The 19,369-nt window shown below is 34.5% G+C and overlaps 1 protein-coding gene across 4 annotated transcripts; it reads left to right on the top strand.

Annotated features, from left to right (window-relative positions):
• The first annotated feature begins 785 nt into the window (after positions 1–785).
• LOC111285957 (protein CHROMATIN REMODELING 5-like) lies at positions 786–19,369 on the top strand. 4 transcript variants are annotated; one of them, XM_089762063.1, is made up of 32 exons: positions 786–1,040; positions 1,898–2,731; positions 2,929–2,996; positions 5,054–5,479; positions 6,458–6,682; positions 6,832–6,915; positions 7,687–7,746; positions 7,846–7,949; positions 8,131–8,182; positions 9,020–9,083; positions 9,261–9,354; positions 9,469–9,556; positions 9,637–9,771; positions 10,038–10,229; positions 10,325–10,392; positions 11,272–11,365; positions 11,471–11,595; positions 11,675–11,738; positions 11,986–12,198; positions 13,230–13,472; positions 13,576–13,686; positions 13,846–13,932; positions 14,119–14,298; positions 14,405–14,485; positions 14,624–14,869; positions 16,539–16,694; positions 16,805–16,982; positions 17,079–17,260; positions 17,685–18,038; positions 18,141–18,234; positions 18,374–18,875; positions 18,962–19,369. In XM_089762063.1, exons 2-32 carry the CDS (start codon positions 1,996–1,998, stop codon positions 18,966–18,968), a joined length of 5,313 nt encoding a protein of 1,770 aa, XP_089618189.1. In that variant the 5' UTR covers positions 786–1,040; positions 1,898–1,995; the 3' UTR covers positions 18,969–19,369. The 4 variants fall into 4 exon arrangements, with proteins under 4 accessions (XP_089618189.1, XP_089618190.1, XP_089618188.1 ...); XM_089762064.1 differs by lacking the exon at positions 10,038–10,229; XM_089762062.1 differs by lacking the exon at positions 786–1,040 and having other exon boundaries at positions 1,951–2,731; positions 18,374–19,018.

Below are 19,369 nucleotides of genomic sequence, written 5' to 3'. Positions count from 1 at the left end.
ATTAAACATCCAAAATCCCCAACACATCCATCGCCACGTGGCCTCATCGTATTCGCTGGGGACAAATAAGAAACGAAATTAGGGAATTAAACAAAAAGTAAAATATTTGCTAACTCTGGTACTAAAGAAATTAGGAAAATTCTGAGTAGGTTCAAGTCATTTTGATTTAATTTTAGATCAAATTTATTTAATTATTTTTTTAATTAATTAAGTAATTAATTTAATTATTCAGTAATTTATATAAAACTTAATTATATTTGTAACTTATATTTGTAATTTCATTTAATTTTATTTGAAATTTTAAAATAAATAGAGTGTGTTTTTTAATTTATTTTTAATTTTTTGAAACTTTATTAACTTAATTCATTTACAAAATATTATAAATTTAAATTAAATTTAATAATTTATAAATTTTTATTATATCTATTCATGTCAAATATATAAAATAAAAAAATTATTATTTTATAATTCATGTTTATATACGTAAACACAACATATATATATTTTTTCAAAATCAAATTTTAATTTGTGATATTCAAAATTAGTCAATCTAACTAAAAAATTTCAAACTCATAATCGAGCAATATACTTGTCTAAATCTCTATTTATTTAATTTATCTAAAAATCTAAAAAATTATTATAAATATAAAACATAAAAAAAAAACCAACAAATATGCCATACGAGTTAATCCAGTTGACGAGATATAGTGTTTTTATATAAACAAGTTTCTCCATAGGAAATTAACCCCTCTTATATCGCATCTAAAAACTTTATTTTTTCCTTTGATTATCTTTCTCTGTCTAGAAAAAACTTTCTCTCTCACTTTTTTTTTCTTTTTTTCCAATCGGACGATTAATCCAAAAAAACGCATCGTCTTCCTCATTTGGAATCGGGACCTCTCACCTCCCACCGCCGCCGATTAAAAAGACCCGAACCACCCTGAAACCTGTAGACCCGAGAGAGACCCGAGTGAAAACGGTCTCATTGTTTTCAAAAATTTGGCGGCCGGTTGTGTTTCGTTTTCCTGGCGATTTAAAAGGTGCGCATGATTATTAACCTGCGCATCATCCATTTATACCTAACAAATTTCTTCTCCTTATTACGCAAAAAACTCTCATTTATTTTCATAAAGGTCAGGCCCTTTTTTTGAACAATAATTGGCTTTTTTGGCGGTCGATTTTTTTTTACTCAATTTTGTCCACGACGCTATGAATTTAGGGTTTTGGATTGTGAATTGTTGCTTTATATTATTAATTTTAGGGTTTTTTAATCGGAGTTTCTAGTGTTCGATTTTTTTCGGTTTTGTGTTTGGGTTAACGGATCTATTGTTTGCTTTGTTCGATTCACGTTTTTCTTCTAATTTTTGCATTAGTGTTATCTCGATTGTTTGGATTGATTTGGTTATAATTTTGATCGTTTTTATGCTCAAATTCACTTGATAAGTGTGTGAGTTTGAATTTCTTTTTGGTTTTAAGCTTGACAACACTTTCTTGTTCCCATTTTCGTGTTTCGTAGTTCTGTGGAGTTGTATTTGATTTAACGAAGTAATTGTTATGTCGAATTTGCAGTTTTATGTATTTTTAAGTTTTCGTATGGTCTTTCACTCCTTGCAACTTCAATAATGACTGAATTTGCATTTAGCTATGTTTGCTCAACAAATGCACCAAAACTGAAAGAGTTTTAACGTTGGATATTAAATTTTTTATTATTCAGATAGGTGGTGGTTGTGTTTTTTTTTTAGTAAATTGTATTCTTTAATTAAGATTATATTCTTTGGCCTTGAGGCTCTTTGTGACCCATACTTTTTTTTTTCTTCCCTTTGTATTCTTCTGTGTCAGTTGTGTGTGCTGTGTTTATCTCAGAAGGTCTAAAGGTTTTGGCTGATTGATTATTCAGGTTCTCAGCTGAGATTGGGAAGCTGATTTGTTTCCCTTAATATTTTTGCATAGTTGTTAAAGAAGGGAGTTATTTGCATAGGATTTCCATGTGAGAGGATGGCATTTTTTGGTAACCATTCGGATGACACAGTCTCACATGGTGTCTTGGAAGAGAAAATCCAGGGACAAAGCATTGGTAGGATTCACAGCTCTGCAGGGAATGAGGACGTGGATGGGACTTATAGCGAACGAGAATTTGATGGTAACATGGGTGGACAGTATCAAAGTGATGGAGAGCCAGATGATTCTGTGAGGCTGCATAATGATGTGGCTGCTAATAATGGTGCTGGTGTTTCAAATTTGAATTTTCAGACAGCAGGAAGAAGAATACCTCCTGGGAAATGGGGTTCAACTTATTGGAAGGATTGCCAGCCCATGGACCACCAGATTGGATCTGATTCTGGGCAGGATTCAAAATCTGACCAGAAGAATTTGGATGGTTCAGAATATAATTCATCAGATGACAGGGATGGTAGGTTAGAATCGGAAGATGATGAGGCCCATAAAGAAGTGGGCAAGGCTCAAAGGGGTCAATCTGATGTCCCTGCAGATGAGATGTTATCTGATGAATACTATGAGCAGGATGGGGAAGAGCAAAGTGATACTCTGCATTACGGAGGCTTTAGCAATTCTGTTGGGTTAAATACTAGGCCACAATCAATGCCTATTTCTGTCAGTACTACTACGTCCAGGAGTTCAAGAGCTTTAAATAACCATAACTATTATGATGAGGATGATGACAACAACAATGATGACGCGGATGCAGATTATGAAGAGGAGGAAGAGGAAGATGGTAATTTATATCTTCCTGTCTTATTTTCATTTTTCTTCCTTATTTCTTATTACAGCGTTTCACATTAGGTCACTTAGGTTGACTAAATGAGTGCCTTGAATTTGATGGATGATATATGTTTCTATTCTTTTAACTATACTACAGTTTTTAAGTACTCTTAATTTTGAGATGCTAAGATTTTGCTGTCTTATTTGCAGAAGATGACCCTGATGATGCAGATTTTGAACCTGACTTTGGTGTTGCAAGTGGTCATGCAGGGAATAAGGTCATTAAATTTGTTTTAATTCTCACCTTATTTTGTTTTGATTTTAACTTTATGATTTTTATTTTCTACACATTCACATTAGTAGTTTTCTGAATGCATATGTTATTCTATCCATTCTTTGGCCCAAGTAAAAGATAACGAGGAAGAAAGGAGAATGTGAATAAACTGCTTTATTTAATCGTAGGACTTGAAGCATGTAGATCTATGTTACATGGTTTTGGGATAGGGTGTTGACACGGGTAGGTTACATTTTTGACAATTTTTTACTTTAATTTTGAGGATCAAAGTGTCATACCCGTATGATTTGTGAAGTGTCCAATAAGTGTTAGACACTGGTATTTTAAAGTGAAGAGTCCGTGTAACATATTGTAGATTCCTCTCCATCCTTTTCGCTGGGTTTTAAAGGATGGTTGGCTCTAGAGTAAAATATTGTATTCAAATTTAAGCAGCCCTGGACCTTCTAGTGACAAAAGGAAACTATTCTAACCATTTGAAGATGGAGTTATTTAGTACCATGAACTGCATAGCACTGCACATGGGATGAGAACATATTCATCATTATGCTGGGGGATGGATGTTACCAAATTTATACCCTTTTTGAATGTAGAAAATAGGGTTTTACAAAGTGTTTCTTTTTACTCCAGTGGAAATGGCGACGAATAACACCAAAACTTGCATTGTTTTAATGCTGTCACACTAACCTATAAATTATAGTCAGGTTTTGGAAGGTATATGCTATAATAGTCAATTATAGGGTCAGGTTTAAGAGAATTGAGGATAAAATAATGAAAGATATTCATAGGCCTTTTTTTCTGTTACTATGTTCAGCATATGGTGGTGCTTGGAGATTGGTAATAGAATGGCCTATATTTGAGTGATATGTAGGGTATATTGGTTTAGCTTATCTGTAAAAACTTTCAAACTCTTGATTTTCTTGTTTTCCAGCTTGAGCTGGCTGGCTTGTATGGCAGAATTAAAGCTGTATTTGGTTAATTGGGTTAGACAGATTTGATCCTCTTTATTGCACTGGAGAGTCCAGTCCATCTTAATGAATGCCACATCACATGCCTAGCTGGGCATCTATGGATGAAGTGGAGTCTATAATGGACTTGGGAGGAGTTAAACTTGGTTGGATAAGCAATTAGCATAGATAGTTATAGTTATTGGTTGTTGAAAAATATATCTAAGCACCTGAAAAACATTTTATCTTCCTCTCTCTTGCTGCTGTTTGTTGAAAGAATTATTGTTGTACCTTGCTATCTAAATAATGAATGATTGGCATAATTTAACCAGTGGTGATGTCGGACAGCTTTTTTGGTGACTTTGGAAGGAAGTTAGAATGGAAGCCTGTGAAATTCTAGTTTGTAGGTTTTGGGCTTCAACAATATAATGAAATAACTGTTAATACAGGTGTTTATTTGATGGGCAAATGCTGAGACAATCAATGAGTTTTAGGGCAAATTTAATATATAAGGAGAAAAAGATTCAATTACATTTCTAATAATACTGAACATATGGACTGCAACTGAAGTTGGTAGTTTCATGGGATTGTATTTTATCTCTTAGATGAGGACAGGAACCGATCTTATTTATATAGATTATTTGAAGTAAGAATTTAAGGTCTTATTGCATGGCTTCAAAGGAAATTATAGTTTGAACATAATTCTGCTTGTTAAGGTCTACTTAGGTTCTTCGTACTTATGTACTGTTAAGCACTAGTTTTTTGGTTTTCTCCAAAGTTGAGCTTGAATCTTTTATACTGTGGTAGATTGTTTGGAATTGCATCTTTACTTCTTAATTGACTGTTCTATTCCCTTGCCTGGCCTCTGCATTGTCATTTTTTAGTCATTTATTATTTCACTTCAGACTGGTAAAATTAGTTTCAATTTTCCTCGTTTACTAGTTTCTTGGGGGAATAGGGATTTTGGAGGATATGTTTTCTTTGATGAAAAATATATTCTACGGTGAACATTAAGCTTGACCCATCATGACTGTGTAGCTTTTGCCTTATCGTTATCCTGGTAATTCTCCCCACTAATATAGTTCTTTCTGAACAGGATAAAGACTGGGATGGTGAAGATTCTGAGGAAGAAGACAATAGTGATGGCAATATAGATGTCTCAGATGAAGATGATTCTTATTATAGAAAAAAACCTAAGGCTGGACAACGGTTTAAAGTAGGACGTAATGTAAAACCCACTATAGAACGTAAATCCTCCAATCGACAAAGAAGAGGGAGATCATCATTTGAGGAGGATGAATACTCAGCTGAGGATTCTGACAGTGAAAGTGATGAGGATTTCAAGAGCATGGCAAGGAGAGGTAGAAATCACCAAAAAAATAATGCTCGTTCTAATATGTTGACAAGCATGGGAAGAAACAGTGAGGTTCGTACTTCTACTAGGTCTGTTCGGAAAGTATCATATGTTGAGAGTGAAGAAAGTGAAGAAATTGATGAAGGCAAGAAGAAAAAGATGCTAAAGGTAAAGTCTTCTTATCTTGTTTTGGTTATTATTCCCTACTTTATATTTTTAGTAGATGTGTTTGATCTTTCATATTTGATGTAATTTTCTGCTTGTAATTTCGAATTTTGTGATGTAGATTATGCATGTTGGTATTTATGTACTTTGCAGATAAAATGTAATATTGACTCTGTAATCAGCATTCAGTTGCATACCTTTCTCTGTATGTGTTCTTGATTAACAGTTGTGTGGCTAGGATCATAACATGTATTTTACCTTTAATTCATTGTTATTATTTCCTACTTTGTATTTTTAGAAATTGGATCTTTCATATTCATGCAAGTATTTGATTGTAAAATGGACTTGTGAGATGTTAATTATTCAAATTGGTATTTATCTATTTGGCACATAAAATGTAATATTGACACTGTAATCAGCATACCTTTGTCTCTATCCATTTTTGTCTGAACCTGTATTGTTCATTCTTGATTAACAGTTGGCATGGTTAGGATCAATGGGTCATAACATTTCCTAGTAGTCTTTGTACTCTAGGCGTTTAATACTTAGGAAACTTGAGGTTGGAGTAAGTACCATGGCACTCCTACTTTCTCCAAGTATTTTATTTGGCTTTGTCCTTTAGCTTAGTTCAAATTACTGTTACCAAAGATTCCTTGTTTAAAATGTCTTTACTTTCAAATTTAATTCTTTAAGTTGGCCTTACTGCTGTTTGTTTTTATGCGTGTTTATCCTTTGTGTTGGTTTTATGGGATAAGCCTTGAACTTTGAACTTGCATATATAGGATGGGAGGTGCATGGACTTTGCATACCTTAGTGGGCTTGTGAAGCTCTGTTAATTTTTAACATGTAGTGAATGTGAGCAGTTTACATAAATGTGCATCTTTTTTTCTAATTTCGATCCACTATCTTGAAACATCTAAATCTTATGATACTTTTTGAGTATTATTATTCTCTTTTAAAAGTTTTATACTGCTTGTTTAGGATGAAGCTGATGAGGAAGATGGTGACTCAATTGAAAAGGTGTTATGGCATCAACCAAAGGGCATGGCTGAAGATGCTATTAGAAACAATAGATCGACGGAGCCTGTTCTGTTAAGCCACTTGTTTGACTCTGAACCAGATTGGAATGAGATGGAATTCCTCATAAAATGGAAGGGCCAGTCACATCTTCATTGTCAGTGGAAATCGGTTTTTGAGCTACAAAATGTATGATTTTATTCTTTTTATTATTTTTACGGTAGTGCATGTGTCTTTTAAGAAGCATTATATTTTGATGGTTTATTTCTAGTGCTCTGGGTTTCTCTCTCGCCTTCCTATGATGACTTGTTCTTTTGTTTTCATACTTGAGTTTGCAGCTTAGTGGTTTTAAGAAAGTTCTAAATTACACAAAAAGGGTGATGGAAGATGTTAAATACAGGAAGATGCTGTCACGTGAGGAGGTAATTTTTGCATATAGAAACTTTTGTTTCTGAAATTTTCATTCCAAGTTGCTGAAGATCAACTGAAAATACTCTGGAAATTTTACTTATTCTGGGTTACTGAATATATTATCTATCTAAATTCTTTTGCAAACAAATTCATACCCTATGTATATTTTGCTGTGTGGCAATTATATGGGTCATTTTCATGGTAAATGAAAAGGAAATAAGTGTGACAATAGGTTAGGATTCTGTTGATGTCTTCTTGAAGTCTGACTGTCAATTTAGCTAGATGTTTAAGCTAGTTCATTATTTTAAAATTTGGTTATATTTTTGTAAATTGACAATTTGTAGATTCCCTAGGTAGTGTATTAAGTCTTTGTTGGGTTTTAGTCTTTATCTATATATTCCTGAGGGCCTTCTCTTTCCCGTTGGGAAACTGGATTTGTTGCATATTTTGTGGTGTTTGTTTCATCAATCAAAATTTGCCTATCTAGCATATGGGATAGCGGCGGTATATGGTATTACCAGTAGTGTTTATTTATTTATTTATTTTTTTTGTATCTTTTTCAATTTTATTCTCCTCACTTCTTGAGGATATCATAAAGCCTATTGATCTTAAAGTAAATTTTGCATTTATTGCTGGCCTGGAATATGTGAGACAAGTTATTCCTGCCTTGGCAGGGAGAGTAAACAAGAAAAAGATAAATACACTTGCATTAAACAGATTGTAAAACAAACTTTTTTCTGGAACTAGCTCATATTTATTTATTTATCTTTCTTACCTGTTAGATTGAGGTCAATGATGTAAGTAAGGAAATGGACTTGGATCTAATCAAGCAAAATAGTCAGGTTGGTTTCAATCAATCTTTGTTCCTTTCATTGTTATGATTGTTTTTCTTGGTTGTACTCCTTAATTTAATTGTATTGGTTCACCATGTTTGTTTTCAGGTAGAGAGAGTAATTGTTGATCGAATCAGTAAAGATGCCTCTGGGAATGTGATGTCAGAGTACTTAGTCAAGTGGCACGGATTGTCTTATGCTGAAGCTACCTGGTAATTGTCTAGATTGATAGTTCAATAAAATGTAAAATTAGTGTCTCTATGCCTCTGATTAACAATGTGTCTATTATCGTATGGTGCTATTGTCTACTGTGTCCTCTTTTTCTTCTTTCTGCATGTCCTGCTTAACACAGCTGCAGTATTTATGATTGTGGGAATGTATTTGTTGTATCAGGGAAAAGGATACAGATATTGCATTTGCTCAAGATGCTATTGATGAGTACAAGGTAACATGTCCTGCAAATTGTGTCTGTGTAATTTTATTATTATTACTTTTGTCTGTAATAGCTACCATGGTGCTGTTCATAATTTTGCATTTCTGGGCTGGTGTGTGCATTTGCAGACACTATGCCCCTATTTATTATTCAGGATGATATGATTAAGACCTATCCTTGCCTTTCCACATAAAAATTTATTGCAGCAAGAATTGCTGGCATGGCCCCATGTTGCCATACTAGATGTGTTGCAGTGATGTATTGGATTTGATTATTAAGTAGGTCAAAGCAAATGAATACTAGCTGGTTGTATGGAACAGAGGGTGTGTTTATTGTGCATAGATAACGGGTCTTTCATAGCTAACTTCGGTATTAGAATAATAGGTAGCGTACTACCTAAATTACAATTTTGACTTCTTATTTTCCTTCTTAAATATCCCAATGCAAACCAGGTTCATTTTTTGATGTTTGCAGTCTACTTTATTTTGACTTCTTTGGTTTCAGGAAATTAAAGAAGTCTATATAATTTGTTAGATGTTGTAGGAGATTAATTGGGGCTTAATTAGTCAAGGGTATTGGTGAATTGAGCATTAGGTGCTATGTCTTATCACATTACAAGCATGCATAAATAAGCCACGTGGAGGCATTGACATTTGAAACTGAAATCGGACATGAAAGGTTGAAACTTATAATGTCCATTCTAATCCATTTTATGTTATTACCTTGTCCAGTTATTGGAGTTTCCTGTTATTTTCATATAGTTTTAATATTTCTTGAATATGCTCACATAAATGAGTAAAACATACTGTCATAGCTATTCAACGCATCTATTTCTCTTTCTATAAACAGGTTCGTGAAGCTGCAATGGCGGTGCAGGGGAAAATGGTAGATCACCAGCGTAAGAAGGGCAGAGGTATGCACTACTAACACTGTACTCTCTACATGTATAAATTAGAGTTTTGCATCATACAGCTCCTGACCATCTATGCCTCTTCTTGAACTTGCTCTTAGTATCTGCTAGATTTATTGTTAGTTTCACATTTCGTTATGTAAATGGATTACTTAATTGGGGTGCATTTTTAATCTTTAGCAAGTTTGCGGAAACTTGATGAACAGCCAGAGTGGTTAAGAGGAGGAAAGCTTCGTGATTATCAACTGGAGGGTTTGAATTTTCTCCTTAACAGGTATTCATGTTTCTGTTGCTTTAGGTTAAGCATTTTATTTTGCAGAAAATGGTTGTTTAATCCTAAGCTTTCTGATATATCCATTAATGTATGTTTTTCATATTCACATAACAGTTGGAGAAATGATACTAATGTCATCTTAGCTGATGAAATGGGTCTTGGTAAAACTGTCCAGTCTGTGTCAATGCTTGGCTTCTTACAGGTACACTGCTGGTTTTTTAAGAATAGCTGCCTTTTATTATTTTGAAGTTTTAAGGGCTTTTGATATATTTATTTTTTCAGAATGCTCAACAAATCCCTGGCCCGTTTCTTGTGGTTGTACCATTATCAACCCTATCAAACTGGGCTAAAGAATTCAGGAAGTGGCTTCCAGATATGAATGTTATTGTATACGTTGGTACTCGTGCAAGCCGAGAGGTGAGTCATGTTTTTATTGTACTTGTGCTCCTTTCATTCAAATATATTCGACTTTTATAGTTGCTTTAATATATTTTTTTTATGTCACCATTTTGTCACCATGCAAATATTTTCTTGGTATATAGCCCCTTTTTGTTAACCTTTATCTGCCTACTGAAGTTATACTTGTGTATCTTACATAAGGTAGGTGGTAGCTCAAATATTTTTAACCCTTCCCCACCCTGTTTTATGCTTGTTAAAGTTTTCTTTTCCTCTTTTGTTGGCAGGTTTGTCAGCAATATGAATTTTACAATGACAAGAAAATTGGTAGACCTATAAAATTTAATACCCTGCTGACTACATATGAAGTAGTTCTGAAGGATAAGGCAGTACTGTCTAAAATAAGGTGGAATTATTTGATGGTTGATGAAGCTCATAGGTTGAAGAATAGTGAGGCACAGTTGTACACAACACTTTCAGTATGTCATGCAATCACTTTAGCTTTTTGCCTTGTATAATCGTATTGATTTTATTAATTTGTTTAATATTGAATGATGCCTTTCTTTTTGCTCAGGAATTTAGCACTAAGAACAAGTTGCTAATTACTGGAACTCCATTACAAAATAGTGTTGAGGAGCTATGGTATTTTTTTTTTCTATTCCTTGTGCTAATATGATTTTGATCTTCCAGTCTTTTCATACATGTTAAAAGAAAAGGTTTTATCAAAGCTGAAAATTTCTTCTGATATCAACATTAACATTATGTTGCATTAAGATATGGCTAAGTTTCTTTGCCTGCTTTTCATTATACTTTTTAACCAAAGTAAGTTTCTTGAGGATAAAATTCTTCGGCCTAAATTTAATTTTATTAATATTGGCACTTTTATTTGTCTAGATGTATTTAGACATGTTTAAGCCTTCTCTAATTTAGAGACCAGAAGTGACTACTATATTTATAAAAAATAAATATCATTCTTTACGGGAAGAGGGTTTAAATTTATATTGCCGATAGTTAAATGAAGTGTCTTCTTATGCTTGAATAATTCTGCATTTGGTTTTTTTTAAACAAATGAAAGAGTTTAGTGTTAATAAGTTATTGTGTTATTATCTTACGTTAATCACTGATCCCATGCTGCTCTATGTTAGTACATGAACCTTTCAAGAATTTCTTGTTGGTTCAACTGTTAGCAACTGTAATGATATTGATGCTGATTTGAGCTAATTGCTTTTACCATAACTGTTTTTTTATGAACCTTTTTCCTCATTACTGCTTGTAGACTGGATGATATGCCTTTATATGTGTCTTTTGTCTCTCTTGTGAACTGTTAATGGGATAGCGAATCTGCTGACTAAATCATTTTATCATAAAAATTTTCTCCACCTTGTCGGAGTCCATAATTCTACTCATTTCAAATTGGTAAACAGACTTGTGATTCCTTTTTCTTTGACTAATGAATAAATCTTGTATGCTTCTTCAGCTACCATATTCCATCATTAACATTCCTGAAAACTGTTTTGACAGGGCTCTCCTTCATTTCCTTGATCCTGACAAGTTCAGAAGTAGGGATGATTTTGTTCAAAATTACAAGAACCTTAGCTCGTTTAATGAAATTGAGGTATGCCATAACAAGTCATTGCTTCTTTTTATCATGTTTCTTAGGTTGTTAAGTTAATTGTTTGACTTGATCTAAAACCAAAACCTATATTGAATTTGCACGTAGCTTAATAATCTTCACATGGAATTGAGGCCTCACATTCTTCGAAGGGTTATCAAGGATGTAGAAAAGTCTTTGCCTCCGAAAATTGAGCGTATCCTTAGGGTTGAGATGTCCCCCCTTCAGAAACAGTAAGAGCTATAAATTGCTTGTGAAGAAGCTTTACATTTTTCTATCGCATAAAAACTGATACCATTTGTATTAATGCAGGTACTATAAGTGGATTTTGGAACGTAATTTCCATGACTTAAACAAGGGTGTTCGTGGCAATCAGGTTAGTATCTCTTATAATTTGGCTGCTTGAAGATTTTATTGGTGCTGCCTTATGTGTTGTTTGTCTTCTTTTCATCTGTTTGGTTTTACTTTATTTTATTACCTATAAAAGTATGCAGTATACAGATGAAGTATGTATTTCTGTAAAAAAGTTTACACAGTTTTTCTTTCCTTTCTGTTATTGTCAAGCAGTGCTACTAAGTACCAATTATAGAAATTGAGGCAAGTCTTTTTCTTTTAAATCGCAGGTCTCACTTTTAAATATTGTAGTAGAGTTGAAGAAATGCTGCAATCATCCCTTTCTGTTCGAAAGCGCTGATCATGGTTATGGTGGGGACACTAGCATGAATGATATTAGTAAACTGGAGAGAATTATATTAAGCAGTGGGAAGCTAGTTATACTTGACAAGTTGCTAATCAGGTTGCATGAAACAAAGCATCGTGTTCTAATCTTCTCCCAGGTTTGTATTGGATTCTTTTACATACTTCTCTGCCCTTTGTTCACTTGAGTCTTTTATGCTATGTCTGGGAACTTATAGAGAAAAAGGTAGGAAACTAAAGGAGGAGAAGAAGAGGGAGAATGACAGGTTGTGGTTTCCCTTGTCTGGCTTGTTGAATTTAATGGAAGGGAAGAGAAAGAGTGTTAATGTTATGTAACTTGTTTGGTTAAGGAGTGGAAAGGAAAGGGGATGATAACTTTTAATATACTTTTATAGTTGCATCCTTTATGAGCTAAAAAGAAAACAAACATGAGGTTAATTTCTTTGCTCAACGCAAAAACTTTTAACGAGGTAACAACCCCCCTCCAAATTCTCTCAATTTGGAGGAATTGCAGAAAATGGTGGTTTGGCTGTACAGGTATCTCTCCTAATCCATTTGCTTTCATTAATCCTAATTAAGGGAAAGTGGACGACTCTCCCTGTTCACTTTCCTTCCCTTCCTCTTAGTACAAACAAAGCTTATGGTTGCTGTTATATGCGTATGTGTGATAAATACACACACTTGTACAATATATGTGTTTGTGGCAGGAAATGGTGTTATTGTCTTTGTGACATAGGTCAGCTGGGTCATTAGGTTTATAGCAATTATCCAATCTGAACTCTTGAGGAAAACAGGGCAAACTGTGTAAAAAGAGGTGTTGTGTGTGTTTTGTAGTTTAATTTATTTTCAAGTCTTTCTATGTTTTGTTTATTCTACATTTCTATTTGCATCATGGATGGGGGCTGAGTTTTTGAGGAAAAAAGGGCAAACTAATAAAGAAAAAGTGTTGTCTGTATGTTTTATAGTTTAATTTATTTCTAGTCTTTTCATGTTTTTTGTTTTTTCTATATATCTCATCCCATCATTTATGGGGTGTTTGACAGTTATCTTGTGGATATTAGAAGTCTGTGCTAGCTGTTATTTATGTTTTTAATGGAGGATGAGTCTGATTGAGTTTTGCGATATTGTGTTTTACATATTCATGTTCTGCTAAAATGGTAAAAATTTCCAGATGGTTAGAATGCTGGATATACTAGCTGAGTACATGTCACTCCGAGGATTCCAATTCCAGAGGCTTGATGGTAGTACAAAGGCTGAGTTACGACAGCAGGCTATGGATCATTTCAATGCACCTGGAAGTGATGATTTCTGCTTTCTTCTTTCTACTCGGGCTGGTGGCCTTGGTATCAATCTTGCAACTGCAGACACTGTTATAATATTTGATTCTGACTGGAATCCTCAGAATGACTTACAGGTCTCAAACTTGACATCTTGTTTTCACCCAGCATCAATTTCTATGTTTCCAGTGAAAATTTAGTGGTCTTTTTATTTATGCTTACTGTTTTATTTTGCTTCAGGCAATGAGTAGAGCACATAGAATTGGGCAACAAGAAGTTGTCAACATTTACAGATTTGTGACAAGCAAAAGTGTTGAGGAAGACATCCTGGAGCGAGCTAAGAAGAAGATGGTCATTCACCTTAACCTGCATGAATTTGTTCATATACATACATAAACGCACATATTAGTGTAAATTATGTGTGTATGTGAAAGGAGCCTAATTTAATTTTCCTGTTCTGCATTTGAAGCGAATAATTTAATGTGCTTTCTTGCATGGTGCTTTCTATAGGTGCTCGACCATTTGGTGATCCAAAAATTAAATGCAGAGGGTAGACTGGAGAGAAAAGAAACGAAGAAAGGGAGTTATTTTGACAAGGTAAGGACATGCCTTGAAGTAATTATTCATGTAGTTTTAATATGTTGTATATCTGGCTTTTGATTGTTGTAATTGACCATCATGATTGACCACTTCTTTCCCGGATGCGAATATTGTATGGTGTTGCTCTGTAAATTTTTAATGCTTTTGGTATTTAACACAATTCAACATTTTTTACCATTCCAGAATGAGTTATCAGCTATTTTGAGATTTGGGGCTGAAGAGTTGTTCAAGGAGGATGGAAATGATGAAGAAAGCAAAAAAAGGCTGTTAAGTATGGATATCGATGAAATTCTTGAAAGGGCAGAGAAGGTTGAGGAGAAAGAGAGTGAAGAGGAAGGGAATGAATTGTTGAGTGCTTTTAAGGTAAGAAACTAATACTTGGTTATAGTGGTGGAGTTTTGTTATAATAGGTTTATAGATTCTTTCAAGTCTTATTTAAACTGGTTTCTATTTCTTTCATCATTCTCAGGTTGCAAGTTTCTGTAATGCTGAAGATGATGGGACTTTCTGGAGTCGTTGGATAAAACCAGATGCCATTGCTCAAGCTGAAGTATGATCCTGATTTTTTTTTTTTATCAATCTTATTCTACCAAAAGTTTCTTGAATGTTGCTTGTAAATTTTTAAGTTCTGTGTTAACATTAGACTATTAGTTGGATCCATCTACTTAAATTATTCTTCTCCCATTAGGAAGCTCTGGCTCCTCGTGCTGCAAGAAATACTAAGAGTTATGCTGAGACAAGTAAACCTGAGAGAAGTAACAAAAGAAAGAAGAAAGGCTCTGATCCTCAAGAGCTTCAGGAGAGAGTACAAAAGCGCCGTAAAGCAGAATACTCTGCCCCCGTAGCTCCAATGATTGAGGGAGCAACTGCTCAAGTGAGAGGATGGTCCTATGGTAATCTGCCTAAGAGAGATGCATTGCGTTTTTCTCGAGCGGTATAGTTTCTTAGTCTTATGGAATTTGTCTAGCATATAAAAACATATTCCTTTATTCATATTGTCTAAGCAATCTTTCAGCATTTTATTTATATTGATACTTAAACTATTATATGTGACACATTTTTCTCTTTTATTGCATCCTTTGCATCATGAAAATTCTCTAAAGTCAATTTATGCTTCATATGCATCCCACCCCATGGCCTTTTTCTTTTTTTTTTTTAAATTTATTAAAGCAATAGGCAGTAACTTATATATTAGTTAACCAAAGTATAGTTTTAATTTTTAATTTTTAATTTTCGTAGTTACATGTTATTAAGTGATTCTTAAACATTGAGACCGACTTTTGGCCAAAAAATAATTGAGACCAACTTTTCTTGTGGATAGCCGTTCCTCTGTTGTAATCATGTTCTGGCCTCTTTTCAATCTTTTGTTTGATTTTATTGGGTTATTTAGGTCTATTGGCCTGCTGAAGATGTAAAGGAAAGACCTATAACCCCTACAATTGTTTCTTTGAATTACTTATGGGAGCATATTTTCCACATTTTTTGCTGGTATTTTGCAATATGAGAAAATTACTAGATGGAAATTATTTTCATTGGGAAAAGAGCATTAAGATTAAATTCTGAACATAATTTGCCATTGTCAAAAGTGCGAGTTGATTTCTTGAGTCAGTCTTAATTTCTTCTGCAAGAAGCAACCTTACCAGTTTCTAACTGCTTTCCACCACTTAACTATAATCATTTATCAATTTTCACACTAGTCCTTGTTTGCTATGTTTACACCAGTATCAGGCATGAGTGCTAGCGTGCAATCACACTATAAGTTTACTGAATCACATCTAGTTTGGTTACATGTGGTTTGATTTTTTTGTTTATTATTTTAGGACTGCTGGGAATCTTGTTGCCTAGGTCTTAGCCTAAATTGTTCTTAAACTTTTCAACTTGCAACTTAATGGAAATTATTCATATGTCCTATTGTTCTGATCCTGGAAACTGGTTGTCTCCTTTTATGTTTGCATGCTCTATGTCAAAGGTTTTTTTTTTTTTTTTGCTCTTTTGATTTTACTTTCTAATAACTTTGGTTGCACAGGACAATGCTGGATAGCTGAACAATATTGAGTTTTCTTTGGCCGTAGCTGAGCTGTGGGCCTATTAGAGGCTTAGTAAGGTCCTAGATTTGGCTAGAAGAAATCTAAATCAGTTAGGATTAGACTAATTACCTATTCTACCCCTATAAGTACTTGAATTCAAACAAGCCTACTACTGAATTTGCAGGAAATCATTAATTCTTCTTTAAAAAAAAAAAGATTCTATTACCAGCTACTTAATATTAGTAGCAACAATCTGTTTTAATAGACTCCTGGCTTTTGTCAGATGTTTCCATTTTTGAAGTTAATTTAGCAACAAAGACAGGGGAGGGGGGTTTAAACATAAACATTGAAATATAAGGGATTAATGTCCTTCTAACCACTTAAATTTCCTTTTGAGCCTCTTGTACATGTTCTTTTTTTATCAGCCCATTCCCCCCAAGTAGAAATGGCATCCGTTCTATCCTTATGCATGTCTTTTCTAATTTGTAGCATTTACCTCTTCGATTATCGTAGGTCGTGTTGAGCAATTCTCTGAGCTTTTTTTTTTTGGAAATTCCTTTATTGCTCCAAAATCAGGTTATGAAATTTGGGAATGAGAGCCAAATTACTTTGATAGCAGAGGAAGTTGGTGGTGCTGTTGCAGCAGCTCCACTTGATGCACAGATTGAGCTTTTCAAAGCTTTAGTTGAGGGATGCAGAGAAGCAGTTGAAGTAGGAAATGCAGAACCTAAGGTTCGTTCAATGAGTTATAAGTTGTATTTGGTTTTCCATTTCAATGAGTTATCTATTGTAATTCTAAAGCCTTTTGTGATTCTGGTATTTTATTTGGTAATTACCTTCAGGGACCATTATTGGATTTCTTTGGTGTCCCTGTTAAGGCGAATGATCTTTTAAATCGTGTCCAAGAACTTCAGCTCTTAGCAAAGCGAATAAGTCAATATGAAGATCCCATAAAACAGTTCCGTGTGTTGACGTACCTTAAACCCTCTAATTGGTCTAAAGGTTGTGGGTGGAATCAGAGTATGTGTATCCAATTTATGTTGTTCTCTTTTCTAGGAATGTAATCAAATGAAAATTGCTATGGTCTTATCATATCTATCTTGTTATTGTCATTAGTTGATGATGCAAGATTGCTTCTGGGAATATACTACCATGGATTTGGAAATTGGGAAAAGATAAGGTTAAATGAAGGGCTTGGCCTCACAAAGAAGATTGCTCCTGTGGAACTTCAACACCATGAAACCTTTCTGCCTCGTGCCCCTAATTTGAAGGAACGTGCTAATGCACTCTTGGAAATGGTATTACTTGTACTTGCAATGTTAATATAATCTGCAGTAATTCTTACTGTTTTGGCCAGATTTATTCTTACTGTTTAATAGAAAATGAATTCATCTTAGAAAAAAGATAATATATATTTTTAATAAAATAGTAAATCTATTGGGTTTGCTACAGTTTCCATTCTGTTAGAAAATTCTTGCTATATATACTTAGTATGAAAAGTTTTTGTTTTTTTGTTTGTAGTAGAGAATTGACAAACTGTTTTTCTTCTTTGATCTCATATTTGGTTTTTGTTACCAGTGAGTGGAAAGTTTCTGGTTGACGGTTCTCTGATGGTTTTGTTGCATTTACATGTGTGTTTTTGGATGCTTGTGTGCTAGGCTGGGACCTTTCATATGTGTCCTCATCATGCATATTTAAACTGACTGGGACCTTTCTCCACAGGAAGTTGCCGCAGTTGGTGGTAAGAATGCTGGTATCAAAGCTGGTCGTAAGGCTTCAAAGAAGGAAAAGCAGAATCCTCTAAACTTATCAATATCTCGTGGCAGAGATAAGAAAGGAAAACCGGGTTCTCCTAAGGTCAGTTTTAAAATGAGTAGGGACAGGCCTCAGAGGCCTCAGAAAGTTGAACCTTTAGTTAAAGAGGAGGGTGAAATGTCAGACAACGAGGAAGTATATGAGCAGTTTAAGGAAGTGAAATGGATGGAGTGGTGTGAAGATGTTATGATTGATGAAATAAAAACCCTCCGTCGTCTCCAAAAATTGCAGACTACGAGTGCAGATCTTCCCAAGGATAAGGTTTAGCTATTTTTGTCCCCAATTCCTCTTTTTACGATTCTTTTGTATTTGGTTATTGTTTTGTGAGCTGCAGTTGCATTAAAAAGTTATATTTTTTTCCAGGTGCTTTCAAAAATTAGGAATTATTTGCAGCTTCTTGGAAGGAGGATAGATCAAATTGTCTTGGAACATGAAGATGAGCTTTATAGACAAGATAGTATGTGGTTCTTCATGCTTTTTAATGAAGTTTTATTTTTTTTAATTTAATCACCTTTTTATCTGTACATTTGGTCACTCTCGTGCACATTCACATTTTAGAAGTTTAACGATTTCAGACGTTTGATAATTTATTGCAGGGATGACAATGCGTTTATGGAACTATGTCTCTACATTTTCAAATCTTTCTGGTGAGAGGCTGCATCAGATTTATTCTAAGCTTAAGCAGGAACAGGAAGAAGAGAGAGGGTTTGGACCCCCCCATATCAACGGCTCTGTACCTGGTCATGTTGATAGAGATGGTGATCCTAATTACTTCCCTCCTTTCTCACGTCCTGTTGAGAAGCAACGAGGGTACAAGAATGTCATGGCATATCAAGCATCACAACCAATTCACAAAGGCATTGATGCAGCCAAGTTTGAAGCTTGGAAACGACGGCGGAGAGCAGAAGCAGATATTCATCCCCAACTTAAGCCCCCGACTCAAAGGCCTATGAACAATGGCACCCGTGCAATAGATCCAAATGCCTTGGGGATTCTTGGTGCAGGACCATCAGATAAACGTCTTGTTAATAACGAGAGACCATATCGGATGCGTCAAACTGGATTTCCACAAAGGCAAGGTTTTCCCTCAGGCATCAAGTAAGCTTTTAGTGCTTTTGCTGGATGATAGTCAGATAGAAGAGTTATGCTGATTCGCTTTTACCCTGTGGCATTGACTGCTTCAGCCATTGAATATTCTCTGGGATTCTTTTTTCACCATGGGAATAAAAGGTCGATGCTTCAATCTGACTGTTTGTGTCTTGGATCAAAGAAGTTACCCATCAGATGGCAGTTGCATCCTTGTAAAAAGATGGCCGAGGAAGAAGGCAAAAGATCGACTAACATGAGCAGGGCTTGCAGGGGCCTGGCAACAATTTTTTTTCTTTTACCTTTTTTGGCTTTGGAAGTGAGTCCAGTATTTGTTTACGTATATAGCACAAGAATAGCAGAAGAAAAAAATCTTAATTCAATTTCAAATATAAATGCACGAGATGTGTACGATGCGCAGAAAAAAGTGTACATTATCAGTTTTGAATTTTTGCTTTAACAACTTGCAAATTTTGTTAGCAATAATATTGGCATAAATTTGCTCA

Source organism: Durio zibethinus, chromosome 6 (genome assembly GCF_047325235.1).
Source record: "Durio zibethinus cultivar Kanyao isolate XHJ-2024 chromosome 6, ASM4732523v1, whole genome shotgun sequence".
NCBI classification, from domain to species: Eukaryota; Viridiplantae; Streptophyta; class Magnoliopsida; order Malvales; family Malvaceae; genus Durio; species Durio zibethinus.
The sequence above is the reverse complement of the archived record's forward strand: the minus strand, read 5'-3'. Positions and strand labels throughout refer to the sequence as shown.